Source organism: Passer domesticus, chromosome 3, assembly GCF_036417665.1.
Source record: "Passer domesticus isolate bPasDom1 chromosome 3, bPasDom1.hap1, whole genome shotgun sequence".
In the NCBI taxonomy this organism is placed as follows: Eukaryota; Metazoa; Chordata; class Aves; order Passeriformes; family Passeridae; genus Passer; species Passer domesticus.
Window position 1 is genome coordinate 6,776,906 of NC_087476.1, and position 14,862 is coordinate 6,791,767.

At 41.4% G+C, this 14,862-nt stretch overlaps 1 protein-coding gene across 1 annotated transcript in view; it reads left to right on the forward strand.

Moving 5' to 3' along the window:
• Positions 1–3,751: 3,751 nt before the first annotated feature.
• Positions 3,752–14,862, forward strand: part of LOC135298277 (opsin-5-like) — a 28,211-nt gene continuing 17,100 nt past the window's right edge. The window contains exons 1-2 of the mRNA XM_064415884.1: positions 3,752–4,063; positions 14,415–14,567. Of these exons, the coding sequence (XP_064271954.1) occupies positions 14,429–14,567 (139 nt within the window). The 5' untranslated portion in view covers positions 3,752–4,063; positions 14,415–14,428. The remainder of the gene's footprint in view (positions 4,064–14,414; positions 14,568–14,862) is intronic.

Here is a 14,862-nt window from a genome sequence, read left to right on the forward strand (position 1 = left end):
AAGGAGCAGCAGAAACACCATGTGATGGACTGAGCACAGCCCCCTTCCCTGTGCCCTGCTGAGGGCCAGAAAATGAGGGTGGAGCTGAGCCCTGGAAAAAGAGAGGGTGGGGGAAAAGTGTTTTGATATTTTATTTTGGCTATTACCCTACACATTTGCTGAGCAAGCTATCTCCCTTCCAGAGGCTGGGAACTGTGGAGAAGGTCTCAAGGGTGAGGGCATTAGAGCTCTTCCAGTGTCATGCCAGCAGGGAAGACCTGGGCATGACCAAAACTGCTCCACTTGGCAAATCCTGCCTCAGCAGGGATATTTAAAATATCATTCAAAATGGAGTGAGTAGACCCAGCAGAGTCCATGGCTCAGTTAACACGTTCTGGCAGACAGAAATGAGCCCCCAGGGAGGATGGCACCCACCTCACCCAGCCCCTCTGGGCCTCAGGCTTGGCACTGGCGTGGTGTTAATTGACTGTGTCACATGCTGCAGTGTGTGACAGGGAGGATGGCTCAGCCTGGCCCCCTAATGAGTCCTGGCATCTGTTTCTCAATGAGACAATAACAGGAATAGGAGCAGTTTTGTTGGACACATCCAGATGGATGAAGCCCTTGCACTCACATCCCCTTCTTTCATTGCAGTTCTTATGGCTGAGGATGAAATCACTTAAGCAGAGCAGGGAGTTAATTTTTATCTCAGCTGACCAGTGTGACATTAAACATCAAGCCACAATTATTATTTTTTTAATAACCATGTGAGCAAATGCACTGATCATTTCAGACACCCTGCCCCTGGCACATGACCACGTTTGCCCTGCCTGGTGTTCTTTGTGCTGCACCAGGATTCCCCACAGTGCTGAGCAGTGAGCATGGAGCTTGGCTGTGCTTCATGGGGTGTGTTGAAAAGACACCTTGCAGTGCTGTGGTGTATCATAATGGAAATGCTGCCATTCTAATTTGTTCTTTATTTCCTATTGCATTAAATCAATATTTCTTTAAAAAGCTGCTTTAAAAATAGAAAAAATAATTGAATGAATCAACTGGTAGGCTGAAGGATATTTTTCTCTGTACTTTTTTTTTCCTGTATATATTTTTTTCTAAAAAATCAATAAAGTATTCAGTTTTCTGTCCTTACAAGCATGTTCAATGTTGGTTTTTATTCCTCTGCTTCTCATGGTACATGCCACTTATGCTCATGCAAGCTTGGGGAGACCAGCAGTTTCTTAGTTTTCTTCAGTCAGTGGAACATTTTCCAAACTGTGGGGTTTTTTCCTCTGAGATTCCTGCAAAAATTGTTAAACAACTTGAATCCTTGAGTCTCACCCCTTCACTAGCCTGAACTAGCTCATGAGACAGTTCACAATGTTCAACAACATCCTCAGCCTGGCCTGGCACGACCAAAATCTTCTAAAATTCCTCAGTTTTGTGGTTTGCCTGGGAATATTTTTGTACTATTTTTGTAAGTGAACTTCTTTTCCAGCCATCTATGAACCCTTACTGTGCCAAGACTTTCACTCACATGTGTTTTTTTGCTGAGATTTTGCCATGTGTAGTAAGACTGAATCTTACCAAATATGAGCAAGTCCAAGGTTTAAAGCTACTGGACAAGGACTGTGATTAAAAAAATAACCCTCTCCCCACTTTGTTTATTTTGCTGTTAAGACTTTAGTGCCCTGACTACTTTGCTGCTTGAGCAAGGAAAGCAAGTCAGGACCAGTCAGTAAGACCAGTTAAGATGGGAGCTAAGATGAGGACAACATCATTGATCTGTTACTAACAATGACAATGTCACCACCTGCAATAAACTGGGGAATAAACTCAATTTCCTCCCATGGCCAGCTTTCATGAGTTGCTAGCCATGATTTCTGCAAACTCTTTCCTCGATATAAGTGACATGCCCCAGAAGGACTTTGATTTATATTTCACATTTACTGTTTTTTGACTCTGTAGCAGCTATCAAAGTCCTCTTTAAAGCAATTACTGTTTGGAGCAGAACCATGTTCCTGCTCTCTCCTAGTGCTAAGAGCTCTGGATGATGCTCTAAATTACACCCATCTTTTCCTTCTTTTCTACCTGTGCATTTTCCAAATCATGCCCATCCTGAGTTATGCTGCTGTCCCTCACTAAATGCTGATGTTTATTGCTCTGCTCCATGTTGATGTGAAGGACTGGAGGTGAAAAGGACACCAGGTGTCCCTGCCCTTACACCTACAAAGCAGGCAGTACCTTGGGCTCTTCCCCAGGCTTGTGGGGCAGCAGCACAGGGAGGTTTTGGGGGGCTCAGAGCTCCACATCCCAAGAACTTTCCTGGTATCTGCACCAGGTTCCTGTTTTGGCACACACACTGACAGTTTGGAAGACTGAAGTTCTTACCTAGAGTGAAATTTCTCTTTGCAAAAATCACGTACTTTTCACCTTTCTCTGCCAGGGTTCTTCACCCCCTGAATAAAATATGGCATTATTGATGAGTGTGTTCTGCAGAGCAGCCTCCAAGCAGCTGAGCATAAAGCTCTGTGCTCCTGTTAATCCTGCAGTGAACTGGCCTCAAGGCACTTGCCACACGGGGTCTTTGATGGTGCACCCTGGATTTTGGGTCGGTTAGAAAGTCCCTTTCTGGAGTTTCATGATTCCTCCCTTTGCATGCAGTGCTTTTGGGCTAAAGGACCCAAGTGTGCCAAGGAAGGGTGAACTGACTGGAGCCAGTCTGTACCCAAAACTGGGCTGCTCCCAGTTCTTTCATAAGGAAATGAGAAAACAAGTTATTTTTCTTTTATATGTAACCATCAGAGAGTGGTATCCTGCCTTACTGTGAGACTCTGCCCTGGCTCAGAGGAATCTCAATATTTCTGGAAATCATTTGCTGCCTCTTATCGTCTTTTACTATTTTAGGAGAGAATCCTTTTTTTTTTGTCTTTTACTGCTAGAACACAATCCTTCCACCTTTGGCAAGCATAGAAAGACACCCATGAAGTCATGACAATATTTTTTTAAATGAAACCAAAAATGTCATAATCTCTATTTATCTTTAATATTAAAATGTCAAGGGAAGTAATTTATTAAACTCTTTCAGTGACTTCTGCAGCTCCTTAATTCCTAGCCTCTGCCAGAAAGGAGACAGGGTAAGTGTAGTGTTACAAAGCATCTAAAAATGTTTGCTGCAATATTCTTTTTGTATTCAGGACTGGGTTCAGCTTGCTGTGTTACCTAGGAAAGTGATTCTTCACCAGAGCTTATGAAAGAGAATTGACTCTGAGGTTCAGCTGTACAGACTCAGAAATCTGCCTCAGTGAAGAAAAATCGAGGATCAATCCCTGTATTTCATCTTTGCAAATTTCTTTTGCAGGCTTCAGATTTCATTTTGCTGCAGTGAAGATTAAAAGAGTTCCACTTAACATAAAATTTTCTGAGTTTGGGGTGGTGATGATGATTTACACACACACCTTTTTACCGTCCAGAAATGCAACACTGAACAAAGCTTTTATTACCTCTGTGAGAGCAACTTTTAGTACTGCAGGTCTTTTTTCCTCTCTTACCAGAAAAGTAAGAATAACTTGGTGAGAAAAAAGCACCTTCAAGTTTAAAACATCCCCCATTCTTTGGGGGAGGGGGTATGCAGAGGATTCCAGCAGCCCTGGCAGGAGGGACCCAGCAGGCTGTGACATGTGCTGTGACAGACTTTGCCTGGCTCTGGCTTAGCCCCCTGCTCTGCCCTCCCTCTGAGGAGCCCCTGCACTTTGGGAAGCTGCCTGGCAAAGGCAGAGGGGCAGGATGCTCCAGAGAGGGAATTTCACGGGGTGAGATGGATGATGGGCAGCAGCAGCACCGGGGAGAGAGAGGGGGAGGAACAGCAGAATCCAGAGCCGGGGAGTCCGGGACGGGAAGGGGGAGAAGGAGGGAGATTGGCTCCTGCTGAGGAACAGAATGATTTTCCCTTCTCCCTCTTGAACTCTAAAACTTGACACATCAGAGCACTGTGGATTTATGCTTTTACAGATCACTGTAGTCCAGACTTTGAAATAAAAGCAGCTGTGGAGCTCTAGGAGGGATGCTCTATACAGAGTTCATTAATAAGGTAAGTCCTTTTTCTTCTCCTGTTCTGGTAAGGTGCTGAAAAGTGTGGGTATTTACATGCAGGTGCAAAATGGCAAACAGATAAACACCAGGGTGCTTACCTTACCTATTTTCACTGTATTCTTAATTTAGGGCCATTTTCATATTATCTTTGCCCATTCTTATTTTCTCAGAGAATTCTTTGGATTGCTATTCTATTTTTCTTCTCCTTCTTGTGGAATAAAATGTTAATCACAGGAATGAAGATGTCAGGATGCAGCCTTCTGAAATGTACCTAAGAAATTCAGAAAAAAAATTCCTGAAAGTTTTGATATTGCATGGTGTCATTTATTATTTTCTCTCCTCCACCCCTTCTGAAGGCATTGGAGTCTCCAGGCATGTGTGATATAACCAGGGATGATTTCTTGATGTAACAGGACTGGCCAGTCTAATGTAATTCTTATAAATATTGTCCTTTTTGGATTGATGTTTCCATTAGTCTTTCTGAAATTCTGCCCAAATCTGGCATTGTCTTTATTACAGAATGAATTTGGAAGAGAATTATCATTTTGTCTTTGGTCAATACCAGAAGCCTAAAACATTGATAGATTTGATACTGATTATATTATTGGTATTGATTTTATGCTGATCATTGGTTAATTTCAAAGTAAGAAATTAAAATCAGTATCCCAAAACATTCCCTTTCAAAAAGGGAGAAAGCATTTGCAGAAACTTTGCTCTCAGATAGAAGGGAGTTGTAAGACTGTAGGTCAGCACAGGGTTGTGATGGCATTTTGCACCAAAGAAGATGCAGTTCTTTGTATTTAGCAGAACCCTAAGCTTCATTTAATAATGAAATATCATTGAAGTATTCACCTGAGAATCAGGCATCAGAAAATCCTTGTATTTACATGCATTTGAAGGATGTTTCTTAGCAGGGCTGGATGCAGACACCCTCTCTGAGTGCCTGCCTGCACCCCAATTTGCAGTGCTGAACTTCCCCAGTAGTAAGCAGGCAGCAAAAGAACAGTTTTAATATCAGGGTCAGCCTGTAACAAGAAGAGAGAGATCCAGCAGAGAGAGAAAGTTGCATTCCCAGCCCCTGACTCGTTACATGACTGCACATAGATGACTAAGCTGCTCTAATTAAGTTTATGATCTGGAAAATAGTTGTGCATTTAGTTACTCCAAACCTTATGTTTCACATGAAAAAGGATCAAATGAGATTTCATGTGCTGGTCTGCCAGGAAACCACTTGTTTTTCCCTGGGACAGAGGCAGGTGTGTGTGTGCCTCCAGGATCCTTGTTTAATGGACAAATGGGCAGTGATGTCAAAGCAGAGTGACAGAATTTCCTCTGCAATAGGAAAATTCTAGGGAAAAGTGCCCCAGGAGCCTAAACTAAAATTTCAGATGCTGTCTCTTGTGATCTGGCACTGCCTTTCTGTTCTTCACCTGGTCTTGTTTTCATGGCTTTTTCTTGTTGCTTGTTGTCCAGTGGTGCTACAGCTGGGGTACAATTTTCTCTTGGTTAAAATGCCACTTGCTGGGTTACTGAGACCATTTTTTGCTCCTCTCTAAATGATGCTTGGCTGTGACTCTTTCCATTTTTGTCTAGAAAACCTCTGCTGATTATGTAGCTCCCACATTTGAGTGGCACATGCTTTTTTCACAAGTCAGCCTCAGGGAAGCAGGAGTGTGAAATGCTGTGCTGTCACTACCATAGAAAGATTCAATAAAACCTTTACAGCCTCTCCAGATGCTGTGAAATGTCTGACTCTGTTTTCTTAAGTTTTGTTTTGGCTCAGATCTAGAGAGACAGCCAGGTTCCCTCTGCAAGATGAGGAGAGGGGTAGAGGCAGATATTTGTCACTTTACTTTGCTGTAGCACATTCACAATGTTGATCTGGTCCCAGGAAAAATATTACAAGAAAATATGGCCCTTTCTGCCCCAGACAAGAGCAAGGGTGGGTGCCATGAAATTCATGATCAAGGTGAGCTCAAACATGGATGTAAGGAAATTCTGCTGTGTCAGAGGGATCCTTGGGAACACAGTGGGAACACAGATCTTCTCCTAATAGGCAGGCTATCATCACTGAGGAACTTTGCAAAGAGTGATCAGATCTTGTTGCAGGGTTATTGCCTGAGATGCTTTGCAGTTATGTTGGGTTTATGACCTAAAGCAGCTGGAAATCTCTGTTGTTTTTTATCGAACTTTTACCTTTACATGGTTCTTAATTTTAATAGTCCAAATTGAGTTTTCATTGCTTCTATTCACCAGAAAAAAATAATGTTTGTGTTTGAATTCAGGCTCCTGTGAATTTATCCTATTGCTTTCCACTCACCTTCCTGTACTTAAACCTCTTGCAATTCATGCATATTTTGTGGTATATTATCATGGTGAATTTAATTTTTTTTTGAGTCATTAAAAGCACTTCTGGTGCCCCATTCTTGCCAAGTCTATATTCTCCTACACTTGTGCATGTGTGTTACCTGTTCAAGGCACTTGAATTTCCCTTTGTTGTACACACCCCTGTTCATAATCCATTTTGCATTAACAAGGCTTTTATCAAGGCTGAATTCAACAGATTATTGGACCTGCACTAATTATACCCTAAAATACTGACATGAATCCCTAACATTATTCTTCCCCAAAAAGATCTACCTATATTGAGGATTCGTGAGGAAAATTAATCTCTCTGACCTAATGATCTAAGTTGCTGAAGAAGTGTGTGATCTCAAGTTTTTTCTTCAAAAATTTTGATTAACCTCAGGAAAAATTTACCTTGGGAGGCTGTGAAATTTCCATTATTAGGGACAGTCTGGGCACTCATCAGTAACAACAAACCCAGGATTTAACCTGCTGTGAAATCAAATAATGGCTGAAGGAAATATTCCATGATTTGCATGTCCCAGCACCTTCAGATTCTGTTCCTGGACAAATATATATATATATATGTATATAAAAGTCCATTTTCAAGGACATTTGCAGGCCGGAAAGCATTATTTGTTGTTTTATTGAGCTATGGGGAAAAACCCCATAAATAAATTGAATAATGTGGATGACTTCAGGCTTGTGGATGTTGTTAGATGTCCTCTGGATATTGAGAACTAACTGTATAAATTTTGAAAACAATAATGCTTTTGGTTTTTCACATCAAACATTAAAAACATATCAGGCTGCTGAGACTAATCTGAAATTTCAGTTTTGATCTCTTTATCGTAAATAAATCAGTTTTCTTCTGAAAATGCTACCCTGGGGGATAAAAAGCCCACAACTCCAGATCTCAGAGTATATCAACAAAAGCTTAGTCTGTTAGAGCTAAGAACTTCATTTCTACTTCCCCATCCCTTGGGACACCTTGTGGTTCACAATAATTTTCCAAACCAGCAGAACACATTATTCTTGCTCAGATCACTGACTTGGGAGCCATTGCACCAGCACACATCAGTCCATTGGTCCACCTTCTTCTCTCTTCTGTAGATGCAAATTACTTCTGTTCTTCTTTGGGGGGAAAAAGGTTTAGCAATTTGCTACAAATTCCACATCAAGCAGAAGATGGGGAGAGACTTGGCAGGACCCAAGAGGTTGCTCTGTGCTTGGTTCTCCAGATCTTTCTGCTCCCTTAGAAGGTTGGGGGACTGTAAGAATTTCCTTCAGGAGATGGAAAAACAGGTGCACCAGGATGGAAATGTGGGTGTGACAAAGTCTTGGTGTCTGATGAAATACAAATGGACAAAACCCCAGCCAGGACAGGCTGTGTCAGTGGTTTAGAGGTGCTGAGGCAGTAGTTGGAATTCTCACCTTCTCCAGGTGATGCTCTAGAGGGATATGGGACCTAAAGGCCTCACAGGCTGGGGTTTGTTTGGGGCATAGAAAATCTGGTGCTGGGCCTGCTGTGATCCAGCCACTGAGGGGCCTGAAAAACCCTGAAACCAAACACCAGTGCCAGATAAATTATGGACAGAAACCAGCTGGGGCAGGGTTAGATTGGATATCAGGAAGGAATACTTTACTGTGAGGGTGGTGAGGCCTTGGCACAGGCTGCCCAGAGAAGCTGTGGCTGCCCCATCCCTGGAAGTGTCCAAGTCCAGGCTGGATGGATCTCTGAGCAACCTGGGCTGGTGCAAGGTGTCCTTGTCCCATGGCAGGGGTTGGAGCAAGATGCTCTCTAAGCTCCCTTCCAACCCAAACCACTCTATTCTGTGATTCTGTGATAAATTACTCAGGTCCTTTTGGTTGCTGTCAATTCATCTCCTGTAAAACATCATGCTTTTCGCAACTCTGTGTGAAAATTCCCTGGATTTGCCTAAACCTTAGGAAAAAACATCAGGTGTTTGGTAGCAAGAACCAAGATTTTTGCCTGACCTCCTTCTGTGCCCTCCCTACAGGAGAAAGACGTCAGGAAGGCAACCATTGTTGTGTGGTGACTTCTATCCTGAAGGAGGTGGAGATGGGATGTCCTGGCCTTTGTCAGGGGGAGAACAGCCTGGCCAAGCCATGAAGGACACATTGAAACACCCCCAGTGGGAGATGAGGAGAGAGCAGAGAACAAAACTGATGTAGGGCTGGCAAAGCTGCACTGATTAGGCCGAACAAGAAACCTCAAATCACTTTTTTTTGCTTTAATCTCAGAAGTTTTGAGGCTTGATATTGAAATGTTATAGTGGCTGAGTCAGGAGTTTGTATCTCTTGAGGTTTGCTGTAGTGGAACTGTTCCATTTTAAAGAATATATTATTTAAAAGTGGAATTGTTTGTGTATTAATTAAAGATGAGTGTCTGCAGCACTGATATAAGCCTGAACCCATTTCTAATAATCAGAGTGGGTTGGTTTCTTTTGCTGTGATTTTAAATCTGTTTTCACATGCACTGGGGGCCTTCCAGATGGAATGTCCTGGAAAGAGGGTCAGAAATTGGGCTGGATGGCAGCCTGTGGGGCTGTGCTCTCTGCCCCCAGCTTTGGACATCAGAAACAGAGCAGTGTGGAATCTTTTGGTCTTCTGAGGCAGCAAAGCCAAAACCAAACCAGGCCTTGATAACTGGATTTTTTTCCCAGTGCTTGTCCAAGTGTTCCTACCACACTGCTTGAAGCAGTTATGTCATAAAACAGCTTTTGGGAACCTGGGTTTTCATCTACGGTTATTAACCAGAATCAAGGAATCAGTTATAAACAGGGTTATAATTTTCTTTTTTCTTTTTGTTTTTCTATTTTCTTTTTAGGCTTGAAAAATGTACAGCCTTGGTAAAATGAAGGTCCTCAACAGCAGCTGTTTTGCTCTGCAAATCCACTGCTGTGGGTCTGCACTACCTAGGAAAGTGAAAGTAGCTGCAGACACTAAATTATTATTTTTAGAAATTATTGCATGTTTTTCAAAGTCCAGTACTAAGCCTTACTGCATAGTCTTGAAACTGAAAAGAAATAGAAGCACCTAACCAGGGCTTTATTTAAAATAGCTGAGTGTTGTTTAGCCTGAGATGGGCACCACACTCACAGAGGGCAGGGAGGATCTGGTTTCTGGAGAAGCTGTGGCTGCCCCATCCTTGGAATGTTCAAGGTCAGGCTGGATAGAGCTTGGAGTGACCTGGGACAGTGGAAGGTGTCCCTGCTCATGGAAGGGGGTTTGGAATGGAATAACCTTTGAAGGTCCCTTCCAACCCAAACCATTCTGTGGTTCTGTGCTCTGAATGGAGCTTTTCTCTCACCCCTGCCCTTCCAATGCTTCTGTGGGAGGTTGCATTAGGTTGTTTGGGCAGATCTTCTGTGACAGGTAGGCATGAAGCATTTTCTTGGTATCACCAGACCAAAAGCTCTCTCTTTTTCTCTTTTGTGAGAAACATGAGACATACCAAATTTGCTGGTTTATGTCTTTGTTAACACAAATGCAGCAGTGAGATGTGATGTGTCGGAGCACAGTGCACACCTGAAATGTTGAAAATGTTCATCTTTTAATTTAATGCATTCACAGTGATGATTCCTCTTCAAAAGTGGGAATGAATTCACTGTAAAATAACCAGCAGCCTGGTGGCTGAATGTGCTGACTGAGGACAAAGGACAGATTTCCAGTCCATAGCTTGAATCTTCAGGATTTAGTCCTTAAGTGAGATGAAACAAAGCCCATTTTACTTAAAAGGATATTTTTTACTACACTAGAAGATTAAAAAAAAAAAAAAAAAAAGACAAGAAAAAGGATGGTGCCCTGTAGCTGCTTTGAGATAAGATTTCTGATCCTCATTATTGATGTCCCTAAATAGAGGGACTGGTTGGACCATTGGAAAGTGCTTGGCTGGGGATGTGTGTTTTAGACATGAGTTTTACAGTCACCAGGCTCTGCCAGCAGTGCCCCAGGCAGGATGGTGTGACAGGAGGAGGCAGTGGCCACTGGGACCTCTGCCTGTGCTTCCACAGCCCCAGTCTGTGACAGGAGCCCCTCAAAATACCCAGGGGAAATTTGGGATAAACACGACACTTGACAGTGTGAGCTGGGACCCAGCAGGCACTGAGATCAAACTAACTTTGCTGTGAGGATACTGAGAATGTAATTAGACAAATTAGGAGATAATTACCTTTTTTCCTCTTAAAAAGATAATATTTGCTGGCAATGATTTATCCTTTTAACTTCTGTCTTTTACCAACTCAGATAAAATTATTAATAGTTTTATTGTTTTTAACATGCCATCAGAGAGCAGAAAATTATTTTCTTAATTAACACAATTGGTAGTGTTATCACTTTAGCTGTATTAATCTTTCAAACAAGCTCTAGTGACTTTGTTGGGGGTGAGTCTGGGTCCATAGACATCTTTTGTTTCACGTTGTCATTTATCCCCTGCCATTAATCTGTTTTTACAAATAATTGCTACACTTGTCTCTGGGACATCACTTTGAAAATAATATTTGACTTGTGCTCTCTTATCAAGTACATTAAAGCATCCCTGCCACAGTAACTTCCACAGAGGATTTTGACAGCATCAGAGAATAGTTCAGTTTCTGGGATTCCTATTGCACTCCCTACACATTGCTGTTTCCCATACTAAATAACTTTTGTCATAGAGCTACAACATGCTTTTATTTTTTTCAGATTTTTTTAGTGGCTGGCATTAATACTTCCTTCATTTGCCTGCAGATTTACAAGAATGCTTTCTCCACTTTTTACCAGTTTGGCTGTCACTTATAAGTTGGGTACATCCACTTTTGTCTGGCTAACATAAGCACAGTGATTGTTTTCTTATTAAATTAGATTAATTACTAATTAAGATTTCTTACTTGTTTAGAATCTTACTAACTTAGATTAAGGACTTCAGATTTTGCTAATGTGTGCCCATATTTGTCTAAACTCCATGTAAGAGGACACAATAATTTGAACCTGGGTTGCTACACGTCCCATTTTTAGCTTCCCAAAATGTTTTGGGAGTTCCCAGGAACTTGCAGGAAATGAGGATTGGTACAAGAATGGATCACTCGTGTTTCTACTAAAATAATATTTTATAGTCCCTGTTGCTGACCATTAACTTTTAGGAGTTGTATATCATATATTTATGATCTTTATCAGGTGTTTAATAGTGGGATACCTTATAAAATACAAGTATAAATAAAACCAACAGAGCTGGCAGTTCAGATCTTGGTTCCTGAAATAATGCATTTGTGAAAATGCACATCCCCTACATTTGCTAGGCTTTGCCTACCAGAATGAAAGTTATCCCTCTCCACATTTTTAAACTCAATATTTAGACATTAGATGATGATTAAGATTATGGCTTTTCTTGACTTGGAATGATAAGAGGACTAATTATCAGCCCTGTTAATTACAGACTTTTCTGTCTTATGCACTCTAAAAGTGAGATTGATTCTGGAATAAAGCTTTTTCTGGGGGTCACTGTTAATTCCTGTCTAATCAGGATGATGAATATCTTTTAAAGCCATAATCAAGTATTTACCCCCTGCATTATATGTCACTAACCATTTTTGTGTAAATCAAGTAGAGTTGTTTTTTATCTTCTTATATCTGAAAGTTATTCTTAATTCACCAGATATGATTTAAAATAATAAGGAAAGTTTGTGTACATACTTGAAAATTAGGCATTAATTTCCCTTTATTTTTGTTGAAAATTTTCAAGAAATAATGTGCTGTCTCTGCTTAAAACTAAGATAAAGTGTTTCTTTTTCAGCAGCTGGAGAGGATAATTTGTCACAACATTAACATTTGCAAGCAGGTAAACAATTTATATCAAGTGAAGCTGCAAAATTTTCCATGTCCAGGAGAACCACAGAGGGCTTTCTCCTGTCCCAAGGCTGTGATTTGTCTGGCAAACCTGCACCTTTGCTTTAAGGCAGATTAGAAAACCCAGTGTCTGCACTTCTAGCTGGGTTTAACATACACAGAAGTTGAAATTTCCTATTTAAAGCTACTTTTTTTTGTCTGCTTGGACGTAGCAAAATTTTGTCCTTGTGAGCCACCTGATACTGACTGGAGTGGGAGATGCTGCTGTGGCTCAAAGGAGGAACATGCCCTTAAACACTCTGATATTTGCATCAAACCCAGATTGTGCTGACAGGTCCCAGGTGTGCTTTTCCATTTGCATCACTTCAGCCACCCCCATGGTTCAAATGCTGCAGCCACACAGGGACCCTGCAGGGGACAGAAAATCACCAGGATCCTTTTAAAGGCCAGGTGGAACCTGGATCAAGACCTGTGGCTTTGATAGGATGGACAGGATGATCCTGATTATTCCCCAGATTCACTCTTTAGTCCATCCTTTTATACAAGACAAGATCATTTCAGATTGTCCAGACTGTTGTACCAAAGTACCTGATCCAAATCTAAATGGTTGCTCTGCTGTCTGCAACAATGAACTTTTAAAAAATTATTTTTAAATTAATCAGCCTTTTTTTTTTAAATAAAAAAGAACCCAAACCACAATGAGGCTGCTAAACTTTAAATACTTAATAATGCATGGATGATTTTTGTTCTCTCCTATGTCTGGAGTAGCAGTGTGCCTTCATGGCTCAATCTCTTTCAGTAAATCTTTCTTTTTTCTTTTATTGTCCTTTAGAAGGACAATAGGGAGAGGGCTGTGAGTGCTTCAGGTGTAAATGGGTATACCTGGCCATATAGGTCTGTGTTATTGACAAGACTGCCTGTCTTCAAGGTGCTGAAGAGAGAGCACATGGGTAAAATAAAGAAATAATTTTTGTTTCTCATTTAGTCTCCCTCCAAGTTGGACTTTTGAGGGGAAAAATTTAGAGCTTCACAGCTTGTCCCAGGTTCCACAGCAAAAGTTATGGAAGCCCTAATTCAAGTGTTAAGTTCATGAGTGCCATTCCTGCCCCAGCAAGCACCAGCAAGAGGAATTGGGGTGTCTGAATGCCCTGAACAGCTCCTGTATGGGTGGTTTCAAACATGGCAGAAACGTTTTTGTTGTATGCAGGAGCTCCTCTTCAGTTGTCCTGGAGGGATGATTTTCATGGGTGTTTGCCAGATTCCCATTTTTCCCTACCAGGATTCCCTTTATTTATATTAACATGTTTGACCTCAATAACCCATGTCCACACAAAAGAAAATGGAAAGAAAACCCAACAGGCTTTTCTAGATGACTCTACTGTTTAATGCTCCTGCTGCTTCACAATTCCAATGGCCAATTGTTGTTTATAACCGTGGCCAAGTTATTTGCATTGGAACACAACACCTAAGGACCTCTAAGGAGAATTTATGGATGTAATTTTTCACTCACCTGTGAAATTTGCAGAGCTGCCATCTGCAGATATAGTGTCCCTCAGGATCCAAAGAAGCTGCTGGGACTGTCTTGCAGATCATTCCCAGTTTCTTGGCATTGTGAGAAGCACGTGTATAGACAAAGACAAGGAGCACAGACTCAGCTCCAGCTTTCCTCCAGTCCTGTCTCTGGCCATGAGAAGGAGCAGATCAGCCCCTGCTCCTCCTCTTCCCTTCATTAACATCCCTTCATTAACCTCCCTTCTTTAACATCCTTCATGAAGATGTTAAAGACCCAAGTGAGATCTCCCCTCAGTCTCCTCTTCTCCAGGCTGAACAGACCACATCACCTCAGCTGCTCCTCAAAGGCTTCTCCTCCAGACCCTTCACCATCCTCGTGGCATCCTCTGGACACTCTCCAGTAGCTCAATGCCTTTTTCGTGTTGTGGTCCCACGTAAATAATGATGTTATTGAACAAATTAAGTCATGACCTAAATCATGGTATGATGCTTTATGCAAATTTGAATGGTATCCTGAAATGCCCTGGGAAGTGTCAGGGCAGAATTGAAAATGGGAAGATGGATCCTGTGTATGAACAAAAATATCTTCACATTTTCTAACAGCAGGTGTGATCTGTTGCAAACTCTGTTCTTTTGTTTTTCAGGCACTTCACTGGACATGAGTGGGATGGGATCAGATCACAACAATTCTTCCCAGGAAGAATACATCCCACACAATCTCCAAAAGGAAGATCCCTTTGCATCAAAGCTCTCTAGAGAAGCTGACATCATAGCTGGCTTTTATTTGACAATAATTGGTAATGATTCTATATTTGGTTTTTGAAATATGACTGTGCTGCTGCATCCTTGCAGCTCTCAGAAAAGAGGCAGAAACTGCTGTTCACTAGATGTTAATTACACATTTTTTCATACTAGAAAAAAAAATCTTGGAGGAGAGATAATGTGTTAGAAATATGTTTCAACAGTTAATATCAACAGATAATGCTGCTGCAGGTAGCCAAAAGTGACTAGCAGTAGATGTTCCAGCAAAAAGTGAAGAAATACTTATTGTTTTTAATAAGTGATAGGTTGCTACTCAGCAGTTTAATTTGT